Source organism: Dioscorea cayenensis, chromosome 13, assembly GCF_009730915.1.
Source record: "Dioscorea cayenensis subsp. rotundata cultivar TDr96_F1 chromosome 13, TDr96_F1_v2_PseudoChromosome.rev07_lg8_w22 25.fasta, whole genome shotgun sequence".
NCBI classification, from domain to species: Eukaryota; Viridiplantae; Streptophyta; class Magnoliopsida; order Dioscoreales; family Dioscoreaceae; genus Dioscorea; species Dioscorea cayenensis.
This window is the reverse complement of record NC_052483.1, coordinates 1,187,028-1,212,664: the sequence shown is the minus strand read 5'-3', so window position 1 is coordinate 1,212,664 and position 25,637 is coordinate 1,187,028. Positions and strand designations below refer to the sequence as shown.

Here is a 25,637-nt window from a genome sequence, read left to right as displayed (position 1 = left end):
AGTTTAATAATAATATATATTGTCCACAATAAAATTATCTAGAAAAAAACATATATATATATATATATATATATATATATGAGTATGAGAATTCAAAGCTTGTGACAACTACCCACCAGATTACTTCAAAGCTTGTGTTTCCACTGTCTCGCAGGAATACGTTAACTGGCATCAACTCGCGCACACTTTCTCCCGCCAACCCATCATCAACGTTTAATCCCTCTTCGCCCGTCCAATAGTTGCGGACTATCAGAGGTTAGATGGTGTTCCGCAGGAACACCAGACCGCATCGGGCCGCCTCAGTCTTCTTCGTCCCACCGGCGACGACACCGTCTTTTTTCTCTCTTCGAGCTCGATAAAACCCTAATTTTTTTATCTTTAGTTGGAATTCCAGTAGATTTTGTCAAACCCTAGATCGCTCCGTTAATGGCGTCCGGTGATCCTGAGATCGAGGTCGTCTCGGATCCAAATTCCGTGCAGAATGGGAACCCTAGCCCCGGGGAGGCCATTTCCAACGCCATCGTTGATGTTTACTCCGCCTCGGCCTATGGCGATCTCCAGAAGGTCCGGGACTTCGTGGAGAGGGAGGGGCACACCGTCTCCAAGCCCGATGGCAATGGCTACCACGCCCTCCAGTGGGCCGCCCTCAATAACCACGTCGACGTCGCTCAGTATATCATCGAGGTAAAACCCTAAACCCAACCCGAATCGTAATCTCTGCTCAATGCTTCTGTTGTTTAGGTTCTTTGTTGATTAATTTGAGGAAAATTTTGATTTTTGATTTTTTTTTCTTTAAATATTGAAGCACGGTGGCGATGTGAACGCGGCTGATAACACGCAGCAAACAGCGTTGCATTGGGCGGCTGTCCGAGGATCGGTGGCCGTCGCGGACGTGCTTTTGCAGTGTGGTGCTCGGACTGAGGCCGCTGATCTCAATGGCTACCGGGTAATATTGTGAATTAATCAGACTTCAGAGTGTTGCTACAATTTTCGGATGGTATTTACTTCGCATGTAAACCATAGAGCACGATTAGCTTGACATAATAGGGATTGTGGATCATTTCTTAAAATGTGCCTATTCCCGTGAAATTTAAGAAAAAAAATTTTTTTGCTCAAGGAAATGGTGGTTGCATCAATAGATGGTGAATGGCATTAACTCTTTAGATTGGCATGTTGGCTGACAGCTGACTTCTATAGTTACTCATTGTATCTGTTAAATATATTCAAGTTTAGCCAAATTTGTTCATTTGTGAAATTAGTCATTTTGGACTGTTAGTAATGTTCCTTTTGAAGCAGGCTGAAGCTGAATTCAGCTCTTCTGTTTCTTTGGAGACTTCATTTTTTATCACTTTTTGGCTCCCTAATTGTGTTCCTTGTATCTTCTCTATTTAAGGACACTTTTATTTTGCATCTAATAATTGTGGTTCATATCCAAATTCAACTTTAGTTGCTGTATGTCCTGCTATGCTGGCATTGTTATGGTGCAAAGTATATCTCTGAAACTTCCAACCGTACTCTGTATTTTAGGGGATCTATACACCTGCTCTTTCCTTCATTTCTATCACACTGATATGTTGTAGTCAATTAATCATGGGTTCTTCTGTGGATATCTTGTATCAGGCAGTTCATGTCGCAGCACAATATGGACAAACAACATTTTTGAATCACATTATTGCAAGATATGGTGCAGATTTTGATGCCCCAGATAATGATGGGAGGAGTCCACTTCATTGGTATGTCAGTTTTTTTATTCTATTTGTCCAATGATCATTACATAAAGTTTATGCCCATATTTAGTTTGAGGGAGTTCGTAGATATTTAGAGAACGATATCTGCTTGACAATACTCTATTGTGCCAAATTGAAAAGCGGACTACATGCAGAACTCGGGTGGTACATTGGTAGGAATTGGGGCCTAGAAAATGAATTTTGTTTTTCACTAGTTTACGGTGATTGATTTGAGTTTGGTTTTATATTTGCTTAATCACATCTTGTTCTGACTTTGTTTAAGGATCTGGGAAGGCCCTAACCAAATAAATTGTCATTTAAATTGTTGTATTAGAATTAATTAGTTTTGCTATTTTCTTTAATAGAAATGTGATTGGCATGATAACACAATTTCATAAAGGAATCTTGGGGAAGTGTTCTCCAGAGCAGATATAATGGGCTTATCTGAAATTTTGGTTTGTTAATTTTTTGTTTTATAATGCCTCTTCCATTTCTTCATGATTTTGGAACAATTTAGTAATATAATAGATAATATATTTATCCTGCACTTTGGATTTCTTTATTGCAATTTGCATCTATGCACTGGCAGAAGCACCTGTGGGCAGTTATCTTGTATCATAAATCATCTACTAATCTATGTTATGGTGTTGACAAGTGGCTTTAAACACTTACATCTTGTACAGGGCTGCTTATAAGGGCTTTGCTGATACTGTTAGGTTGCTGTTATTTAGAGATGCAAACCATGTAAGACAAGATAAAGAAGGTACTTGTTATCATCTCTATTGATGCAATTAGCAAAGGTTAGGCTTCTGATTATCATATGAACTCTGAGATCAATATTGACATTTTATTTGTTATTGAAAATTAAGGATGTCTTGTCATGGATGCTTTTTTGGTCTCCAAGAACCAGAATTTACCTTGATTATGTAGTCGTCTATCTTTCATAAGAAAGTTGAAAGAACCTTAGCTCTTCTATTATGTTTGTTTCTTGAGTGTAACTGCTTTAGGACTTTACCCTTCCTCTTTCTTTCTGAAAAAGGTCACTGAACCTAAGCTTTCTGTATATTTTGACTTTGTGCTATACAAAAGGGTGGAAGCCCTCCTCCAAAAGATATGCAAGATAGTTTCAAACTACTTTTGAGTGCCAAGGTTCAAGCACATGACCTCACATCACGAGGGCTACCACTTAGCCACTTGAGCCATTGCCTTTCAATATTAGCTTGTATAGTTTCAATGCATGTCATTTCAATGTTAGTGATAACAACAAACTAAAATGATCCGATTTTAGGGTGCACACCTTTACATTGGGGTGCAATAAGGGGGAATATGGAGACTTGCATGGTGCTTGTACATGCTGGCACTAAGGAAGAATTAATGGTGAAAGACAAGTCTGGATTCACTCCTGCTCAGCTTGCCTCTGATAAAGGTCATGGGCATGTTGCTTATATTCTTGTAAGTGCTTATTCTGTTCTCATAATAACTTTTCGTACTTTTCACTCATCTGCTTCGAATAATTAGGTTTCTGGATGTGTTGGTTTCTGTTTAATGTCTTGTCATTTGATGCTTCCAAATATTTTATGAAGCTGCTCTTTTAACTTACTAATGTCCTTTCTGCTTTGATGCTTTCAGTCAAATGCATCGAAGTTAAGCGGCCATTTCTGTGAAGATAAAATATGTGCAGGGAAAATTGGGAAGGTTGGATATGCTCCCATTTCTGCTGATTGTGATTGTAGTCCTTATGATTCTTTTCCTTAACTCAGTTGTTGCCGGTAGGTTGTGTTCCTCTGTGAGATGCATTTTATCTGTGGTGAGAGTTAATCAACTCCATTATGTCTTTTGTACAGCACCTAAATTGCCAAAAGTTACTGCTGTTGTTGGACTTTGGTGTTGGACTGCTATCTCCCTTGCCTTTGGTTCGGTATGGATGTTCTATAGGTGTAGCAGGTACATCTTTCATTTGCTTGTAATTAAATATATGTCATTACCTAGAAAACTCCTCCTGTAGGAGTCCTTGTATATCGGAATGTTCTTCATTATGTTTTATGGCCGTGGTATCACCTTTTTGCCTCTATAAGTGCTAAATATAAAGTGTCTGAGTATTGTCACTGCCTGGGAAAGGCTTTTTATTGGCCCTTTGATACTTGCCTCCTATATTTATCTGGACCTTAATCCACTTTTATACTTTCAAGTCATGAGTTTACAACTAATTAACTTGATCAACAAACCAGCTGGAACTCTCTTGACTACTTTATTTTGGATCATCCTTCTCTAGGGAAAAATTCTAATTTTGGTGGGTCGAAGTGAGCTAGTTTATTCCCTATTTCTGTAGCTGATTGCATTTGGCTAACCATGTATTGTAATGCTATGTTATATTGTTTCCATGCATTTATAATTTACTAATCATAGAATGATTTTTTTTTGTTAATTTGCAGCAAGGATCCAGGTTTTATCAAACCGAGGTTGGGACAGTCAGCAAAGCATGAAGGTCAAGATGTATGAATCACCTCTTTGACAAATGCTATATAGTACCTTTTAAAGTAACCTTTCTCATTGTCAAACTTCATGATATTCTTAAATTCAATATATAAATCCTTGAGCAGAAGGCATTGCTATTCAATATTTTAAAGTAACCTTTCTCAGTGTCTCCCTATATTTCTTGATGAATGAAGACATTGTCTGTGACAGGATTCATGTCAAGCAATAATATAAATGTTGGCAATTAATGAGTCAAAGAAGGATTTTGAACCTTTTTCAGCCATAAAGTATAAATATGAAGCAAACTCAGTTTCTATTACAAATTCTTGGAGAAAAAAGGATTGATATTGCTGAATTCAAAAAATTTGTGTATAGAACTGATGGCTACTGTTGAAAATGCTGGACCTTTTAAGCAATTAGCAAGTAGTAGTATTATGAACTAAGGTATACCTAACTAGTAACTACAGTTGTTTTCATTATGGCTTATGGGAAAATGGTGTTTCTTACTTTGTGCTTAGTTTGGAAAATCTATTGGCTTCATTTATGTCAGGAAGCAAGCAGCTGGCTGACTATCCACTCTTGTACTTGACAGGATCCTCTACTTAGTATTGATCTCAACAATTGTTCTATATGGACGGGAAATTGGTCTCAACTTTGCCCTACCTGCAAGGTATCTTTTTTTTTAAAAAAAAAAAAATTATATTTAGAATTGAAAAAATAATATATATGACAAGCCATTTTGAGTGGATTTTAGACTGTTTGAAAAGCTTTGATTGATTGACTACTTATCAGTTTTCAGTTGGAACCATGAACGCCTAGTTACAAATCCATAGATATTTATTTCTGTTGATCATTAATGTTTCATCTCTTTCTTCATTTTCATTTGCTGTTTACATACTATAAAGAACTTACCGTTTATTGCTTATTTCACTATCAGATAATTAGGCCTGTTCGCTCCAAGCACTGTCCTTCATGTAAGCACTGTGTGGAGCAGTTTGACCATCACTGCCCGTGGATATCCAATTGTGTTGGAAAGGTACTTAAGCAGTATATTATGAATTAGCACCATGAGAAATATCTATATTTCATTTAGCATTTGAATTCTTCTTCATGTAGAATGTTTGGAAAGAATGTGCAGTAGCAAACAAAATATTTTCTCTTGTGATGGCATACCCAATCTGATATTTTCTCTTGTTTATCATGGGTCTAGGAGTTGTCTTAAATGTTGTTTTGAGTTGCTATTATTGCTGAGAAACAATATTTGGTTTCACCGCAGAGAAATAAGTGGGACTTCTTTGTCTTCCTTTGCATGGGATCGGTGACATCATTTATTGGTGCTGTTGTTACAGTTCATAGTATGTGTTTTGAATCTAACAAAACTCCACAGCATGTTTCTTCGATTTTTTTGAAATTAACCTGCAATGCAATATTGCAGGGATATGGACAGGATCACGATCTCTCCTGTCTTCTGGGACTGTGATGACTTATATGGTGAAAGAACATCCTGGGGCTGTTATGTTTCTTATCCTGGACCTTGTGTTGCTATCTGCAGCTTTGGTCCTTACAATTGCACAGGCTTCACAGGTAACATAACACTCGCACATAATGTTGATCATTTGGATATTATGCACTGCATGTGATGCAGGCAAGGATGTTATATGCAGAGAATTTTAGAAAAAGTTTTGAAGTTCTTGATATTGGAAGTGAGTTGGGCATGTCTATGTTCATTGATGTGCATGTATTGATAAATGAGTTAGACATGTCTATGTTGATAGGTTTACATATTTTGATATTGCGCATTGGTCAGCACAAGTCGAATCTGTCTGTGGATTATGTTGCCATACAATTGCAGAGGAAATTTGATAGAACCACCATTCAAATTGATGTTGAGAAACCCACACTTCTGTTCGATTCCGTGGTTGGTAGTTTAAATGGCCATAACATGTATTTGCATACATTTGAGGGAAACGAATGCCCCCTTAATATCCCAATACTCATCTAGTGTCCCGCAATGCCCTCAGTTGTCATCTCAACTAGATTGTGTACTCCTCATGTGCAATATCCATTGGATCAACCTTTATTTTCATATCTTTCATATCAAGGATTCCGTCCTCACCCCTTTACCAGCATAAGCCTACTATCATTCATCTAAAACAGTCTTGAGAACGTGTTGTTACCATCTTGCTGTCATTGTTATCTTCTGACCTTTCATTCTACATGCAAAGTATCTATCTTCTGCTCTAATCATTCTACATGCAAAGCATCTGTCTTCATCCTTTGCTCCAGTTGGCCTTCACATCTTGTTCCATTTTGATAGCATTGATGATGTATTGCCATCCCTAACACCTTCCCAAAAGATGATGATATTGCATATTTATTTTGTCATGGCTATCAACATCCAATGAGAACCTACACAGAAGTTAAACTGCATGTTTGTAGTTGTAGTTGCCTTGAGAGATTGCAAGCTTCAATGAAACAAGTCACCAAATCTATTGAAGGAGATGTGAGCTCTATGAGCAGTGGATTCACAGGAGGGCTACTTGTTTGAGCTTGTAAAAGCGTAGGGTGAAGGTGTGAGACTATAGAAAACTGTGGTGGTTGAATTTTTGAGAAGGTCGAACAGCATGTATATTGGATGACGAATTGACGCTGATGAGGCAGAAGGTGCTACTTGAAATATCTGACTCATTCTGTATGGCTTCTGGTCTAATCTCATCTGAAGAATAGACACTAGCTGACTGGAGTATTGCTTGAAAATGACTGAACAAAGAATGATTTCAAATGAATGTGGATATAGTAGAGGAAGATAATTGCATGGATTTTTGCGATAAATTTTTATGCTTTGTGCATACCCAACCGAATTATTGGCTTGCATAATTTCAAATAGATAATTGACATGAATACTTGTTAGCTTTCGACACACGTATTGGAAGGTCATAAGCATTTAGACTCTATCCATTCATTTGTTTGATATGTTCTGCAGCTTAATTATGGGGCCTTTTTGTACATCAGGACTAATTTTATACTAACAGGACCATGATTGAACATTCTTGGTGGTGATTGATCACTCGATAAATGCGTAATTTGTTATCATTATGTTTATTAGATCTCATACTGAGCTTTATTCCAATGTATGTGGCCTGACAATATTAGCTTCTGTTATTAGATTGCGCGGAACATTACAACAAACGAGGTGGCAAATGTTAATCGATACTCTTATCTTCACGGACCTGAAGGGCGTTTCCGCAATCCATACAATCATGGTTGCCGGAAGAACTGCACGGACTTTCTAATCTTTGGTTACAACAACGACGAGGACATTGCATGGCCGCCGCTTCCAATGGTCGCAAGATGAAAGTAGTCATCGGTACCATCGTCTGTACACAGCCGGCCGGCTTGCAATTTGCGATAAAGAACCTGGACATCTATCTTCAGTTTCTTGCCATGAACTCCTGCAGCTCTCCCTCTCCAGCTTAATTTGTACACACCTGAACTAATAGTTCCATTAATTAGTTTCCATTAGAACTTGTAATCAAAAGACCAAATTTTCATTTTCCATTGCTGTTGTGAGATCTGTAACATAATTGTTTCTTTGTAAAGAACAAACAACATCAAAGCGCAATAAAATTTTTGATTTTGTTTGAGTGAAACAATTGGAAGAATTATTGATCAATGAATGTTAGACAAAGAGCAAAGACTTCCAAATTTATTTTTAAAAGGTTATGTTTTGTCTATCCATCTTATCAACTGTTGATGAACAGTTGACTGCACAAAGCCATTAGTTGAAGCTTCTTTTTCTTTTTGTCTCCTAATTTTAATAACTTGTTAATTACTCCCCATTATGTGTAATTTATGTTACCCTTTTGATCATGATTAACTTATTAAATGATTAAGAACAAGAACCAATAAGAACACAGTTTGGTGTGTTGGAGGTTGGCTTGTTAAAATTGTCAATGTTCTCTCAAACAGAGAAACTTTTGACACATTCCTGCGTGTAAGCTTCAATATCATCAGAATAAATCAATAAATTCAGCTGCTGTCTTATCATGAACACTAATACTTTGACTAAAATCATTGAGCTCTGACAATGTAAAACAAAATGCTTTAAGACAATGGTTTAATTTAGACAAAAACTTGTTCATTAATTATTTATCTTCACTTTTTCCCCATATTTATATTCCGCCATTTAATTATAATAAATGAAATAGTGATTTATAATTTAAAAAAAAAAAGAAGAAGCTATATATAGAAATAAAAAGAATGCATTGTCAAATGGAGTATGGGAATGAGAACTTTTTCATTTATATATTGTCTTAATTTCCATGGAATCATGATTAACAATAATAAGAATTAATGAATTATGCCTTTGCTAATCTAGAAAGGAAAGGCTATATATACTATATATGTATATATGGAAATATTTGATCAGTGAGTTGTCTTCAAATGGACCAGTGGATGAGAATTCTTTAAACATTCTTTGAATTGTTGGAACACTAATTGCACGCTTGGCACTGTTTTGAGAAGAAGAACCACAATGCCAAATTCTTCATGCATGCTTTGACATTTGTGTGATATATAGTCCATGAAGCACACAAAAGAAGGAGCTTTCCAACTATGTGTTCTCATTAACCAAAAAAAGTCAAACCCAAGAGCTTATCCCATTACAAGCGAATCAAAACCTTTTTCTTATATATATAAACAACTATTAATTCTTCTTCTTCTTCTTCTTCTTCTTCTCTTCTTGTTCTTCTCCTCCTTTTTTGACTTTTGTTTGAAAGGGAGCCAAGAACCATCATTAACTAAACCTTTGCATTTATAGTCAAACCATTGTTAAATTAAAAAATTAAGAAAAATAGTAGCTATATATAAAAGAAGAAGAAGAGAAAGAAGAATAAGAAGGTCATTAGTCCACTACTCAGTGGATCACTTAGACTTTTCCTTTTGCTTCAATTCAAGAACAAAGACGCTTCTTGCACTAAAACACCACATCATGATCAGTAATTATCAAGCAAGCGTGCACATGTGTTGATAATCCACATAGTTCATAAGTGTTGCCACTTTCAGAACCTAATTCAAGTTTCATAGGTCAATGTGAATTTATTAATTAATTAATCAACCCAACACAAAGAGATATGTTTCTTAATATATATTAAAAAAAAAAAGAAAATGATTGACTGATTAAAGAATTATTATATATATATATATATATATATAATATTGTGAGAAGATAATAACAAAGATGGGGGAGAGAATGTGATTTGGAATGGGTGGTGCTAAAGAACAAGAAGGTGGCAACAAAGAAACAAACAGTTGGTTTGATATGATGCCCAACAATGCATGAATGCATGCATGCATGCATGCATTCCATTTCATTGTCTGAAATGGAAAAAAGGTTGTGGTGGTGGTGGTGGCGGTGATGGTGTTGTGTTTGACTGATGGTCCCACAAAGTTAAGGCACATGCATCCATGGACGGCCTTCAGAGTTCAGGCGGAAGGGGGGCCTTATTCCGGGAATGCCGGACGTAGCCAAGCACTGCTGGACGTCTGCCAACATGGCCGTGCATGCCTTCATCCCCACGTGATTTATCACGTACTTGTCCTCCACCACATCACAGTACAACTTCAATTCAAACTATCATACATATATTATATATATATAATATATATAATAAAATATAAATTAAGTTGAATCATATATTATATATATATCCTCCCGATCAAAGCATACGGATTCGAGTTTTCAATTTATGAGTTATCATTGAAATGAAATACTAACTCACTTGTTGCAAAAATAGTAATCTATACTTATAAATTTGAGTTGTATTCTTTGAATATGATTAAATACTTAGTATTATTTAATAATAAATGAAAATTATATCAAATGCTTTTTTATATACTTTTTATATATGAATAATGAGTGTATATCTAAGAATCTAGCATTTTATAGATTAGTAACAATGTTTTCCTTTATATATATATATATATATATATATATATATATATTAGTTAGGTTTAACTATTTAGGGGGTAAATTTACATCTTTTATACATATATGTTTGTTTTGTATAATTAGTGTATTTCTACATCTACTAAAGAAACATATATGTATCAAAGTGTTTGAAAGATTAAAAATATCAAGGGCAAAATATATATTAGTGGTGGCACATATATATATGAATCATTTAATGAAATTTCATATGAAATTGTTAGGCTAGCTGTTATATGAGGGTGTATGTATATATATATGCAGGAAAAAAAAAGAAGGAAATATCTTTTAATTAACATTATTCCATGCATGGATGGATGCTTGCTAAGAAGTTGGAGAGCTTGCCATGTGTCATTCAAGGACAACAGGGACCTCAACACAATAAGCCATGCACACTTGGTTTGAAGCAAGAGGTTTTAGGTGTATCAGCTTTATAAACCATAAGGTGGCAGCTAGATGATAGATGGCATGCAGAGCTATAAAACTCACCCCCTCTATCCATTATATCAATCATCTCTTTGAGAACAATAACAATGTGTGGTCTGAGTGGCCAACTTTGCTATGTATACATGATAAGGAGCACTTCTATGTATTTTTTATAATAAAAATATTATATAATATTATATTATAAATGTTCTCTTTTTCCATGAAAACTTTCAACTTCTTCACCAATGACTCAATGAACCACCTTTTGATTGCACTAAGAGCATTGTTTAATCACTTGAAAAAGTACCATTTATATACACACACACATATATATATATGTAAACACTTTGAAAAGTAAGTGATCTTATCCTCATAATTTTCATTATGACACTTGGAGTCTAAGAATGCCCATTAAGGGTTAAATATATATAAAAAAAATTAGTGATCCCTGTGTTGAGACATAAGACTTAATTAGCTTGTTAGCCAATAATGTCTCTTTTCTTTTTATCATGTGGGTGCTAGTAAGTGGGCGGCATAAAGTTATATTATCTAGTTACAAAACATGGATTAGTGGCTAGCTAACTATATTTCTAAGTCTAATGGGAGTAGTAGGACTATACTTTTTGGTTTTTTTAGTCATGCATTAATTAGGTTCTTGATTTCCCATTAACGTTGGAAAGATGACAAGATTAATATTGTTTTTGGAGGATGACCAAGCACTATCATCCACTCTATAACATGTTCTTCAAGATTTAATTAATTAGACTTAATCATGCACCGACATTTGACATTTATTGTTCAAGTGTCAACTTAGTACAGAGACCTATATGTATATATATAATTATATATATATATAGCTAATCTAGATTATAGGTTTCTTTTGTGTTAGTTATAAACTTATCTTAATTAACAGTAATTTAACTTTAATGACAATGTTGCTTGTCTTTTGGTTGTTATGTGCCATAACTTTCTTTGCTAGTCCATTGTCATGGAGTTTTCTCCATTAACATATTGTTTTTATATTATTCCTAAATTGATGTATTAACAAACTAATTATAAATATTTCATTCTTATATATAAATGCATGAGATGAAGATGAAGATGAAGATGAAGATGATATACTTTATTTATTTATTTATACCATTTAAAAATTTGTTGTAATTCCATTGAATGATGGTCTTTTGAGACCAACCACAAACTTCTCATTGGATGACACTTGCCATACAATGACAGGACTTGCATGTACTCCACAATGATTGAAAGGTTGAAAAGAAATGTAATTAATTTTGTGCAGATGACTTAAAGTTTCTCATGTTTCAGCATGTGATTGAGTGGATCAACCACATCTGCATTTGCATTTATTATTATTAATGCATATACACTTATAAAGGGGCCCAAATATATTCAGCACATTTTATGAATTTATACTTCTTTTACTTTTGTAGAATAAATAAAAAATCCATTAATTTAAATAAAAAAATCACACATATATATTTATATATATAGGTACACATTACATGATATATCTATGAATTAATGGGAAACTAAACTACCAAACTAATTTTTTTTTATTTTATCTTGTGTCTCAAATAAAACTACTTTATAATTTATAGAATAAATACAAAATCCATTAATTTAAATAAAAATCACACAATAGATATATATATCACATTACATGATATATCTTTGAATTAATGGAAAACTATACTACCAAACAAAAAATCTTTCTTTATTTTATCTTGTATTTCAAATCAAACGTTATCGATAAAAAGTTGATGTTGCACTTAGTGAGAGTGACCGGTATTACATCAATTACATTGTTTACGTAATTTTATAATTAATTAATCAAATTTAATTAGTAATTCATACAATGTTTATGAGAAGAAAAACAAGGAAAAAACAAAAGATATATATGTGATTGAGGCACTAAAAATAACAGAAAAATTAGTTTTATTTTTTTTAAAAAAAATCTATCTATATCTCATTCTCAAACTTTATAATAATAGTGGTTGACCACACCAACTTAAATCTTTTTTTTTTTGCTTAATTACTCAATGATAATAATAATAATAATAATAATAATACTATTATAATAATAATTATTATTACTATTAAAAAGATGATGATTAATAAATAATTAAAGCTGTATTATATTATGAGGTAATTAATTGATTTTGCTAGGCAAAAGATGCCAAGGAAGAACAATTTAAGGAAGCTTCCTGGCTCTTTTTCATGAGGGAATCATGCAAGCAGAGGGAATGGTCATGGGAGTACTAAGAGTGGTACTCAAGAAAGGGACAAGAGGAGCTGGAGAAGATGGAAATGAGTGGACTGTGAGATATTAAACAAAGACCAGATCAGAGAATTATAAAGAGAGTTTGAAGTGGATTAGGTGTGAGAGATTGAAGAAAGAAAGCATGCAAGAAAGAAAGAAAAAAGAAAGAAAGAAAGCAGTGATCAATTAATGGGAGACACTGAGTCTTTGAGCTGGTCCTCATTGTTTGTTGGTGTGAGAGGAAAAGGGTTGAATAGATTGGGGGCATTGTGAAGTACTCTTTGTTATTTTCCTTGTATCTAAGCTCCACTGTTTACACTTTTGTCCACTGAGAAGTAGACACTGTCAATAATGGCAGGATATTGTTTCTTCAGTTACTAGCAAGGGACCCCTCCTTTCAGTTTGTACTCTTCTCTTCTCATCCATTATTTTCATTTCTCTCTTTCTCTTTCTCTTTTTCTTTCTTTCTTTTCTTAATTAATTTATTCATCTAATTAATAAGAATTAAATTTCAGAAAACAAAAAAAAAAAAAAAACAAAAAACAAAAACTTTCATTTGATCATTTAATTTATAAACATAACAGATCCATGCATATAACAAAATGAATATATATATATATATATATAATTCATCAAAACTCATTCACTGAGAATAAGAGGATGAGTCTCCACTGAGACCTCCTTCTTCTTCTCATCATCATCTTCATCACTAATGCACAAAATTTCTTCTAAACAACATGCAGTAGTACTAGTACTAGTATTTGAAGAAGCTGAATTACTAGAAAATGATGATGATGATGATGATGATGATGAAGTGTTTGTCAAGAGTTTAGCACGTTCCATTTCTTCAATCCAATCTGTATTTTATCAATGCTACGATCATGAACGCCGCGCATGAAGCTTGCGCAGCGAGCAATCCAAGCCAGAGTCCAGCGAAGCCCATGCCTGCAACAAAACCTAACAAGATAGCCACCGGCATACCGACCACATAGAATGAACCAAGATTAATATTAGCTCCAATGTTTGGCCTTGCACTTCCTCTAAGAACTCCGCAACCGGTCGTTTGCGGGCAGTTGCCGAGCTCGCAAAGACCGACAATCGGCAAAGCAATAGCAGTGAGGTTGAGTATCTCATTATCTTCAGTGAATAGTCTCCCCCACCGGTGTCTCACCGAGGTGGTGAAGATCATCGCGGAGAGACCAAGAAGGACGGCGCATGCTAAAGAGACAATGGCGGAAGTACGAGCTCTTGCCGGACGGCGAGCTCCTAACTCATTACCAACCCTAGTGGAGACACCATAGCTTAAAGAAGAAGGGAAAACATAAACCAAAGAAGTAGTTTGGATTAAGATACCCATTGAAGCTAATGTAGCTTTAGGGTTGGAAAGAAGGCCGGAGAGGATGATCATAAGCTCATACCACCACCACTCTAAGCAAACGGAGGCACAGGTAGGGACGGCGAGCTTGAGTAAGGCTGGCCAACCACGGAGACAGTCCATGCTTGGAGTGACCCAAGAGTCTTTGTAGACGCCGGAGATGAAGAAGAAGAAGAGTAAGCAAGTGAGGAGATTAAGGTTGGTCAAGACAGTGGAGATGGCGACGCCGGCGATGTTGAGTTTGAGATGGACGACGAGGAAGTAGTTGAGAGGGATGTGGAGGAGAAGGGAGATGAAGGAACAGTAGGTTATAGGGAGAGTTATGGATTGGGTTCTCAAGAAGATGCGGAGAGGGTGGAGAAAGGAGAGCAAGAAAAGGTCAGGGATGGCGAAGGTGATGAAAGTTTGAGCGGTGAGAGAGATGTCAGGGTCTTGATGGAAGTGGAGAAGGATGGAGTTGATGTTGAGCCAGAGAAGGGAGATGGGGATGGAGGTGGAGAGGAGAAGAAGAGTTGTGCGTTGAAGAGTAAGGCCAAGAAGTTTGCGTTGTTTAGCACCGAAAGCTTGGCCACAGATGGGTTCCATGCCCATGGCTAAACCGGAGAGGATGGAGTAGCCGGTGATATTAGCGAAGCCTATGGCTAGAGAGCCTCCGGCGAGGGAGAGCTCACCGAGGTAACCGAGAAATAGCATGGAGATCATTGTGCGTAAATAGAGAACTAAACCAGTGATTGTTGAGGGAATTGAAATTCTTGCTATTGCTCTCATCTCTTCCATTACCTGCATGCATGCACATATATATATATATATATATATATATATATAGTAGTAAGTTAGTTAATTTGGTAGTTAGAATGATGGTTAAGAGATGAAGGTGATACCTCAGAGAATGTTGGCCATCTATGGAGGTCATCCATGGAAGGGAAAGGAGGTAAGAGATGGGACTGGGAGAGGGGTTGGAGAGTAGAGAGGGTGGTGGTGTTGCACATGGAGGAGGAGGAGGAGGAGAAGGAGGATGGTGAGTTTTAATTCTATCTTTGAATATGAGGAGGGAGAGAGAGAGAGGGGGGAAGGGGAGGGGATTTATAGGACAATGATCCTTAATACGGACGGGGTTGACACGTGTCAAGTGTATGTGCGGGGACTTCTTTGATTTTTATTTTCGGGCTTTGTTTTAGCTCAAAGCCCGTTTAATGATTGGGCAGACTTCCTTTTGTTTTAGATAATAACTTAATCATGTCATGTTTAAGACATTGTTATACATGCATGCATGTATATATTTTGGGTGTTATAGTAATTTGGATAATAGTTTACTACTGTTGAATTTATTACTATTCATTTGGGAAATCTATTTGGTGAGGATATATAATAACACAAGAGTGTAAAATTCATTGTTTTTTTTTTAAAAAAAAAAATTAAAAGGAAAAAGGAGCAGTTGGAAAGTGGGGAACAGGGAAGGATGAGAACATACGTGCACAAATACTATCCACTTCTTGGTTTGCATCCCTTTCCACAACATGTCAATGAGTTTGCAGCAGTTGCTGGTGCTGCACTTTGGCAGTACTAGTAAGAAAAATATCAGTGAAAATACTAGCTCAAACACTCACATAAACATCTCAAATTCCACACACACACACACAAAAACATAAACATACAGAGAGAAAAAGGGTTGTCATGGAGCTGCAGTGAATGCTGGTGGGCAGGGGATCAGATTCAGATGATGAAGTCCAAAAACACAGAGAAAGAGTGTCAGTGATGCATGTGTCTCCCAGCTGGGAAGACTCAGGTCATCTAAAAAGAATAGAGAGAAAGACATGCAAGTGCAAAACATCAATAGTGTGCATGCAAGCAAGGGACAAACAGTCATGCAGAGTGACTAGAGAGGTCTCTATTGTTTTTAAACATCACTCTATCTCTCTCTCTTTTAATTGTCTCTCTTATCTCTCTTTGTATAGCCAGTCCGTGAAGCAAAAATAGTGTGATTTAGTAGATAGACTTAAAAAAAAAAAAATTTTGAGATCTAAATTACTATTGAGGAAATGACATAGAAAAGTTGTTGTAAATTTGTTAAGATAAGTTCAGGTAGTAGGATGAACCCCTGTTTGAAATGATGATGAAGATGATGAATGCTGATGCTCCAAATATCTGGAGAGTGGAGACCACAAATAGTGTCATTAATCATAGCTGATGGAGAGGAATCTTGATTACATTTTTTTTTTTAAACATGTATAAATATATATATATATTATATATAAAATACAGTGTAGTAGTACTGCCTGCAACTGCATGCCTGCCTGAATTCCTGCACAATAATCAGAGACTAATGAGAAACTGATGGTAAGATGATGATATAATACATGGCACACAGTTCAATGAAATCCCTTTGAGATGATTAGTATCTTGAAAACAATTATTGATGAGAACATGAGAGTATTTTAACAAAAAAAGGTGTAGATTGTTGTAACGAGGCAAAAAAGATAATGTCATAAATGCAGAAAGTAAAGAGGAATTGTGCAAGTTGCATTTATCAGTAGTGGTACGTATATTCATGTCTGTCCTTTACATAAACAGCCATAGAAAAGAAACAAAGGAGACATGAATTGAGATCAGGTTCTGGCACCAATGCATGAGGCATTCAAGGCAATCTATTGTTTTTTCAGAACCTTGTGATGGCCCCAATCCAGGAATTTATTCTCCATGTTGATGCAAAAATTCAAATAAAATAAATAAATAAAAATAATCTAATGACAGCTTATGGAAATTCAAAAGATCAAGCACAAGGAATGTCACTACCAAAGAGCTACACTACTAATCAGCATATCCTTTTTTTTTCCTGCTGGCCACTGAGCTCTCTGTTAAAAATCCATCACAGAGCATAATTGGTTGATGATTTTATTCCGGGCAGATAGAAATCGAATCGAATAAATTAACCAAACAGTGATTGATAATCAATCCGTTATGATGCCAACTAAGTCGAATCTATCTACAATAAGTTTCTATTCACATGGATTATAACCCAGTATTTGAAAGGTTGGTTGGACATACACTTAGTATGTAAGCATTGCGTGTAATCCATCAAGAAAAGAAGAACAAATAAAGATGGCTTCTAAGAAGAACAAAAGCAAGGCAGCATCCCATATCACACAAGATTGATGAGCATAAGCTGAGGTTTCACTCTCAAGATCCGTCGAAATTACTTAAATTTCAACTTCTAGAACCACTCATGGATATCACAAAAAATGATATATCATAGTTTACTCAGAGGTCATAAGTGCTTAATCATGTATAATTTAAAATATTCATAATGAATTGAACAGATGATTATAAATAGCAGAAATCCAATTTTCATGTTTATCCAATTAGTCAATTAATTGATTGTGGTGTGGATTCAACAGTGAACCACTTCAATGATATCAAATAAAAAGGCTAATTTTCAACAACTTTGACGAATTATACCCTGTTATAACTGTTAAGTAGCACCATAAATAAAAACAATTTTGTTGGAAGTATACACAATCACGATTATACCTTCTTCGTAACTCCTACTTTTCACAATATAAGATTAAGGAAGAGAATCAATATTCCCGGGCTAATCGCAAAATGTTGCACAGAGATCACAGGCAAGGTAGATTAATTTTCCCCGCTCGCAAACTTATCCCTCGTCCACTCACTCCCCCAGATAAAAACGCCTGATATTGCACAACAGCCAACACAAGTACCTTCATTGTGTCAATATAATAGAGTACAAAATGTCTTTTCATATAAGCAAGGTCAGTAAGAAAGACATGAAATAAAAATGTACACTCATACCATTTCTCACCCCAACAAGGGAAAAAGGGAAAAAAATGAAAACCCAAAACGATACAAAACAAAAAAGTAGCCATACCTCACTTGTGTGTTCTAGCTCTTGTAATACTTGAACGAGGAAGAGCAATAATGGCCATAAGCCCACTGCAAAATGCAGCAACTGCAGCCACAGCAAAGGCTGGTGAATTTCCCCCACCAAATAACTGATCCCATGGTCCACTTCCTAGGGATACAATTACCTGATTTGCACAAGTAAAATTGGAAGCAGCTTAACATGAGATCAGTTAATTGTTAAAGAATAATAATTTCCTCTTTAATGTTTATCATTTGTAGTTTTCATCACTCGAAGACCAACTACCCACAAAGATGTGGAAATTAAGAGGTTAACAAAAATGAATAAATAAAATAAATTCCGAAATCCTACATATTACAAACTCATACGTTCACCTACACTTACTAAGAAGGGATTATCCTAAAAAGCATAGCTCAATCAAAATTGTAAAATCCCAGGAAAAAGACAGGTATTAAGAAGACACAACAGCATTTCAATATCCTTAAGCGTCAGGATCTTTTTTGTGGGTCCCAAATATGCAACATGAATTAACCACGAACATTAAACCATCTGTTCTTTGAGGCTGTGTTCAGCTAGATGTTAAGAATGGATAGGGATTAAGGAGGAAACTTGCTTATATGAGCCATAATTTGCCTCTTATTCCAGGAATAACCAAATTCCACAGGCAGGTGATATCAGTTTATTCTTCCAGATTAAGCTATTGCTGTGTGGCTGGGCTGTTTCACTCGCTACCTCCTTATTTACTGAGCCTAGTTTTGGATCTCTTGTTCCATGAATAATCAAATTGCAAGTTCGGGTGGTATTAGCTTATTTCACATTAACATCACTTAATCCGGAATAAGCCATTGCTGGGCTGTTCAGCTCCCTATTGCCTCCTTATTTCCTATCTTACATTTTGCTTTGCTTGTATTAAAGTCTTAAAGAGGACTCCCTCCCTAAACCACATCACCTACAATCTCTTATATTAAATTGCACATGCGATAAAAGATAAATGTACGCCCGCTAGATTCCATTGGTGTGTGGTCTCATCATTTGATCATCTCAATCTTTGGTATTTTGTTTTTTGCTGGGTGGTGAACTAGTTCATCATGATCCTCTCAGCTCATTATGTGATCCTAATTTGTTTTTTTCCTTCACCTACAAGTTCACCAATTACACAATGAAATCTTCTCCTCATCATATCCGATTACATTCCAAGATGCCCAAAGCCACAAATCATGAACAGGTGATAATTGTATCCTAGTCTTTGAACATCAGTACCCTATTTGCAATCAACTTTGCAGCTTTTTGCAATATTTACAAATCAAGCAACGCAACCACATGGTCAGACAAGAAAAATAATATGTGCTGGGATTATTAGACATATAAGTTAAAATAGACTCACTCTTCAGCTCGGTAAAATCTGTATGTGGTTATATCGCCTATAGTGGAATATATGTATGTCACTGCACAAGATTTAGCTATGGAAGTCTCATATATGCCAATTGAATCATGATAATGAATAACTCAATACTTCTATTTTTCATCATCCAGGTGCCTTAACATTTTGAATTGCATTTAGCTAAATATTAGGTGGCTTATTAACAATTACACAGGACTTATCAAGTCACTCAGGTTGTCTCTGTCATAAAAAATTATGACAAGAAACAATATGGGACCACTTCCATATGTAGTTAGCCACCTCCCTGGACTGTAGCTTTCCAACAAGAAAAACTGGAAGATGCTTGCACTATAATCTCAAGCAAGCCATAGTATCTTTTGTTGTTATTGCAAGAAAAAAATAATAATAATAATAAAAAAAAAAGCACATCACAAATAACCCTGAGAGGCCTTGAACCCTACTCTAACAAGAAACACGACCACTATGGGTGTACTGGTCACTCCTTGATGGGCCTTAATAGGTGATTTCAAATTTTATGGCCATCATCAAATTTCTTTTGGGTGAAAAGCCAACCAGAGGCACTAGAAAAGATCATTGTAGAGATAGAACATCAACTGCTCTTCTTGATAAAAAGAAATTAAAATTCAAGAATAATAGAAGTGGCTTGCATGAGTTATGTTCACCTGTGGCACCACGATTGCTAAATTCAGAATACCCATTGCCAATCCTGCGAGCAAGCATATCCAGTGACTCCAAAATCAAACAAGATCATCAAAAGGATTGAGAAGGAACACATTAATTACCCACCTTGCCCAAGACGTAACGGTTCTGTGCGAGTAGAAATCATTGCATATGGAATACTATACGTAATCTGTGGAGAAAAATCACAAAGTATATAGTCTAAGAAAACATTTGACAACAGAGAATGCCAGAAAATGTGAAGGAACAAATTGACAGACTTACAGCCAAAGGGGCTCCTAGAACAGCAAAAACAATTAGTGCAGCAACAATAATGCCAATTGGTGGAATGCCACTGCTAGGATACTCGGTAGTTTCCGCCACGTATGATATTATGAGCATTGCCCCAAAGCATATAGACATGAGAATGCCAGAAATTCCCCAGACAAGGCCAGCTCCCCATTTCCTACAGAGCCTTTCCAATATCACTGAAGTCACCCCAAGGACAACAGAATTTAACATTAGTCCCAAAGATCCCATTCTCACTCCTGAATGATAAGCATGCCCTTCATTTGGCTTTCCTTTGTAGATCTCTCGGCCCATCCAATCAGTGTCAAACAGAAAAAAGGGAAACCATCCAACCCAAGTTAGTGAAACCACAATGAGAACAATCCAAATCGGGGGTGTCAGGTATCTAAAAGATCCTATAAGTTCCCAAAGGAAAGCTTCCTGTTGCACTTCTTCAACCGAATGTTCAGCTCCCATGTCAGAAAGAGGGATTTCTTGGATAGATGATATGCTAATATAAGTAGTCAATGCAAGAAGAACAATGTCAAGTATGAAAGCAGACTTCAGATTGGCACAGTTCACACTGCATGCTGATGTGAGAGTAAATGGTAAAATGGTATACCAGCCACTGTAGGATCCAGTAGCAAAGCCAAGTATATTACCCAGTGCCATGAAGAGAGAAAAATAAGCATTAGCTATCCGTGTTCGTCTATGGTCCTTCCCTGGAACAAGAAAAATATCAAATGAGAATAGTGCACTCGTCATTGCTACTTGTCATTGCTAGAAAAATGTATGATGATTTTTGCAATAAATGGGCTAGGTGAATCATTAAGTGATGCAATAAAACTTGCGCATGTTCTTTTATGCAGTCACATCTGTAGAAATAGAAAAGAGGCTAAAGAAGAAAACCTCGTTCATGAATAGTGGATAAACTTATTGTCAACCATGATAGGAGAACCAATTCACAACTTCATAGAAATCAAGCAAAATGTTTCAGATATTCTAGAAATAGTCACAATGTGTTTCATATCCTAGATCTTTTTATTGTGGAAAAAAACAACTTGTGCATCATATTGAACACATAGATGTTGCTGATGCCTTAAGCCTAAACACTTTGATGCTTGATAGGGGAGTTGCATGTCAAATGGTTCATCTGATCTGACATGGTTGTGAATTTTTCCTATTGTTTGAAGCTTTCCAATAACAGAACTTCTAGAATAAATGCTGTGATATAATACGAAATGATAAGCATTACATTTGTTTGCTTTTAGAGAAACTAACATACAGCACCCCATAAAAGAGAACAAACACGCCATGAACCAAGGGAGAAAGTACAGGACACAGACTTACAAGTATTTTCTAATTAACTAACAACACAAGAAAAATTTCTGATGACAAAAAATGAGATATAAATACAGACACTCTTGGAGTGATGATGGAAGGAAAATGCGGAATCAAATTTGCCACTCTGATTCAAAATGTGACCGACATAAAAGTGTCACGTGGACTGTCATCACTAAGCACTCCATAAACCATTCAAGTCACTAGTGCTATAGTTGGACTTTCTGCACCATGATTTCCTCTGCAAAAAGACTGACCAGAATTCTAACCGGTAAGTTGAGGACATCTGTTTTGTCTTTGAGGAGCAAGGAAGGAAGATCAAATGCAATTGTGCTCTCCTGGGGAAGTAATAGAGAAAGATCCTCTCAGGGGAACTAGGATTTGCCAAAAAATCTTCAAGATCTAATTCTACCGATCTTACCTTGAACACACCTGCCCGGCCCTAGCAAAAGAATCTTTCTTTTGGAAAAGGATTTGCCCATGGTCATGACAAACCTAAAAACAAAGTGCAGCAATGGCTCTAGTTTGAACTTCTGGCTCAATAATTGGGTTGACAGGAGCTCTCCTCAATATTTTTGGCCTTCCCTCCACAACCTCGCAAGTCGGACTTTCAGCTTAATTACGTCGATTCACATTTTCTCCCAACTAAATCAATCTGTCTTCATACCCAGCCAGACCTTCTTAGCCTCCGGTCCACTTTACAGTCGCTCCAAATATCTCTGGCCCGTGGACTCAAGGACATGGAATCTAACAGCAAACCATGGATTCTTGGTCCATTATTTTAACCACTTCCTTGTTGCTGTGAGTGATGAGTGAACGATTTTTAAAAGAGATCCTGCCCCTAATCATTAAACTTTTTGTTTGGTTGGAGATGGATAACAAAACCCTCACTTAAGATGCCTCACCAATCGCGACTAAGTGTGAACCAAACTTCATAATTTATCTGTGATATTGAAAAAGAGTCAGTGGGTCTCTTATGTTTTTATGCCTTCAAGCGACCAAGATATAAAACTATTTATGCATATTTTCTAGGGATACCCTCCAAGCTCCACTTGATGTAAGATCTATGGAGCGCCAACCATTTTACAGTAGCAGACAACCTATTGCAGATGGGCTCAAACCTTATTGGGTATTCTCTTTTATAGAATCTTTGGTTACAACAAAATAGAATATGTTTTGATAATAAACATGATCATTCAAAACTAATTCTTGACAATGATTTCCTCAATTTATCTTGGTTTGTAAGATAGGAATCTAAACACCCGAACATGCAGCACAACTTCTCGATAAGGATTTTCCTTGTTTGATATTTTTTTTTGGGGGGAAGAGGAGCGAGCGAGCCCACTGAGAGCCAGGGGACGTCTGCGACGCGAGTGGAATAAGTGGGGGACGAGACCCAGCGCTCACGTGGGTCTTTGGAACCACTCGTACACAACTACTATTCACAACTCCCGGAAATGTCTGCTCAGTAGGGAATCGAACTCTCACCTCTCGGTGAAAGCTCTATCGGCAACCCGTGTACCAATAGACCCACAGGTCGTTGGCCCTTGCTTGATATTTTTGACATTGTAGTTCGTGTTGCTAGAGTGCCTCCCCAGCCCTTGAGTTTATCCCTCTGCATCTTCTCGTGGTTCCCACTCTCAAACTCAAAAAGGAGGAAAAGTACTTAACTTTCTACTTTTTACTTAGATATCTCTACCATTAATCGACATCCTAATCAAGAACCATCCTAGATAACAAAATCCTTCATTTCCGTTCCTCATTTTGAGTTCTATCAATACACAAAAAAAGAACCACACTTAGCGAAATGTAAAGACATAAACATGAAACCACACCAAATATGAGAAAACGCCTAGTTCAGTGAAAGGCACGTACTTTATTAAGAAAGCTACTGAATCCATGGCATCCAACGTAAATTCAAAGAAAATCAAGGGCATACATGAAAACAAAAGGGAAAGCGAGAGGTGATTCCTTCTCAATTTGGACACAGATAGTTGCCATTGGGCCCGTGGCGCCGCACTTTCCCAAAATCCCAATCTCCATGCAAAATGAAATAGAAACCGAAAGAGAAGAAGACTTACCAGAGAGATCGGCAAGGAGGGCCCGGCATGGTCCCTGGGTAGCGTTATTCCCAACATCTAGAAGCCAGAAGCCGATCACGAACACAACAACAGCACGGGGACGGTGGACTGGTCCCCGCGGGTCACCAAGGATATCACCAATGTCCGCCGAGTATCCGATGAGAATAACAGCTAAAGCAATAGTAGCTGCACCAGCTGCGATGAAAGGGCGGCGTCGCCCAAAGCCACTGCGGCACCGATCGCTCATATGGCCAGCTAGGGGCTGGACGAGAAGGCCAGACAACGGGCCACAAAGCCACACAAGACTCGCCCACGCGTGCGCGATCCCCAGCTCCTGCACATACGGCGTCAACAACGAGAGCTGCAGCGCCCACCCGAATTGCACCCCGCAAGCCACCGCAGCCGCTCTCATCAACCTCCGCAGAGGCACTCTCTCCGGCGCCGGCGCCAGCGCCGGCGCCGGCGCCACCCTTCGATGCCCCGGCGCCGCACGTTGCTGTCCCGGCACCACCATCGAGATCTCTTCTCTCGAGGATCACTGTCTCTTCTCTAATATAGATAACTAAAACGAGAGACGAGATCTGAACCTCCGCTCTTAAACAACACTCGCTTAACTTTGCACCGAGCTTGGCTTCAGCGGGACGGAAGAGGACGAAGGTGAAACTAAGCTTAATGTCACCTACCGGTGATAGGATACAACAAAAGTATGACGTGTTATAGTTCTGGGCTTGAATTTGAGAGTATTTACAGTCAGTAACACTAAGTGGGTTGGTTACGCTATTGGTATGATTAGACTGCGGATCAGTGTAAGAGTTGGGTGGCCTGGACAATCAACGGTGGTGAGCCAATGATGTCGCGCGGACAACGATAAGGAATGGTGTACGATTAGGAGATGGTTGGACTTGTCTGACACGTGTCACATTGTAATTCGTTGGATTTTTATACGGTGCCATCAAGATAATAAAAACTAATCCCGATGAGCCTTTTTGCCGAATTGGGTTAATAACTTCATTGCTTAAGTTGTAAAATAAAAGGGTTTATTTGATTTAATTATAAAATTTAGCTGGCCCGGACATGTAGACACCAGACCACTAGATCGCCAATATGTAGGACAGTAACTCTAGACATGTCCGAGTTTTATTTTGTTATTTGTTTTTTCTATTTTTTGTTTATCTCTATTGTTTATTTTTTTCACTTTATATTTTTCATAGTTAATGGATTTTGTTGTTTTTTTTAGTTGGTTTTTGTCTCTGTTCTATTTTGTATATTAATTGTATGATTTATTTGCACTAATAAATTAGTGATTTATCTGCCAGCATTTAAATCAATTAAATAAAAATAAATTATTTTAAAAATTATATAATTATTTTGAATAACACATCAGATACATTTGTGTCAAGAAAATAAATTTAAAAAAGAAAAAGAAAGAAAGAAACGTGGTCATTTGCTTGTTTAATTGTTTATTTGTGTGATTTATCCTTGCTTTATAATTTACATTTTAATTTAGATTTTATTTTATATCGATTGGAGTTGAAACGATACCAATAGTTTTTTAAGTTTGAAAATTTGACTCGATAGTGTTTATCTATAAATTTGGGTTTTATCTTAAATCTACTTGGATGAAATAGCAATGCTTTACATGGTTATATGTCCATAGGAATAAAAGTTAATTAAAATTTTTATAAAAACAAATTTTAAGTTAAAATGAATAAACTATAATTTGT

General features: G+C 36.6%; 3 protein-coding genes across 4 annotated transcripts; 1 reads left to right on the top strand and 2 right to left on the bottom strand.

The window, feature by feature from the left end:
• Window positions 1-121: 121 nt before the first annotated feature.
• LOC120274773 (probable protein S-acyltransferase 23) lies at window positions 122-7,856 on the top strand. Its single transcript, XM_039281307.1, is given in 14 exon segments — window positions 122-684; window positions 806-946; window positions 1,621-1,733; window positions 2,411-2,490; window positions 3,016-3,179; window positions 3,357-3,440; window positions 3,442-3,496; window positions 3,572-3,671; window positions 4,160-4,220; window positions 4,795-4,872; window positions 5,140-5,238; window positions 5,479-5,557; window positions 5,638-5,786; window positions 7,369-7,856. Coding segments are annotated over 14 exon segments (1,650 nt in total). The 5' UTR covers window positions 122-426; the 3' UTR covers window positions 7,558-7,856.
• Window positions 7,857-13,482: 5,626 nt separating this feature from the next.
• Window positions 13,483-15,300, bottom strand: LOC120274564 (protein DETOXIFICATION 48-like). Its single transcript, XM_039281107.1, is given in 3 exon segments — window positions 13,483-13,750; window positions 13,752-15,044; window positions 15,146-15,300. Coding segments are annotated over 3 exon segments (1,623 nt in total). The 5' UTR covers window positions 15,254-15,300; the 3' UTR covers window positions 13,483-13,528.
• Window positions 15,301-16,484: 1,184 nt separating this feature from the next.
• LOC120274565 (sucrose transport protein SUT2) lies at window positions 16,485-24,828 on the bottom strand. 2 transcript variants are annotated; one of them, XM_039281108.1, is made up of 7 exons: window positions 23,914-24,828; window positions 20,489-21,213; window positions 20,333-20,396; window positions 20,209-20,252; window positions 18,151-18,310; window positions 17,058-17,953; window positions 16,485-16,566 (listed from the first exon to the last, which is right to left on the bottom strand). In XM_039281108.1, the coding sequence occupies exons 1-5, from the start codon at window positions 24,425-24,427 to the stop codon at window positions 18,152-18,154; spliced, it is 1,506 nt and encodes a 501-aa protein (XP_039137042.1). In that variant the 5' UTR covers window positions 24,428-24,828; the 3' UTR covers window positions 16,485-16,566; window positions 17,058-17,953; window position 18,151. The 2 variants fall into 2 exon arrangements, with proteins under 2 accessions (XP_039137042.1, XP_039137043.1); XM_039281109.1 differs by having other exon boundaries at window positions 17,793-17,953.
• Window positions 24,829-25,637: the final 809 nt, after the last annotated feature.

What these genes read in the sequence shown, in the direction of transcription:
- LOC120274565 (XM_039281108.1), bottom strand. Translation starts at nt 24,427, where the DNA reads ATGGTGGTGCCGGGACAGCAACGTGCGGCGCCGGGGCATCGAAGGGTG. An exon ending in CCTCCTTGCCGATCTCTCTG is followed by an intron (nt 21,214 to 23,913) that starts GTAAGTCTTCTT and finishes TTCTTGTTCCAG; the next exon opens with GGAAGGACCATAGACGAACA. An exon ending in TAGCAATCGTGGTGCCACAG is followed by an intron (nt 18,311 to 20,208) that starts GTGAACATAACT and finishes TGTGCAAATCAG; the next exon opens with GTAATTGTATCCCTAGGAAG.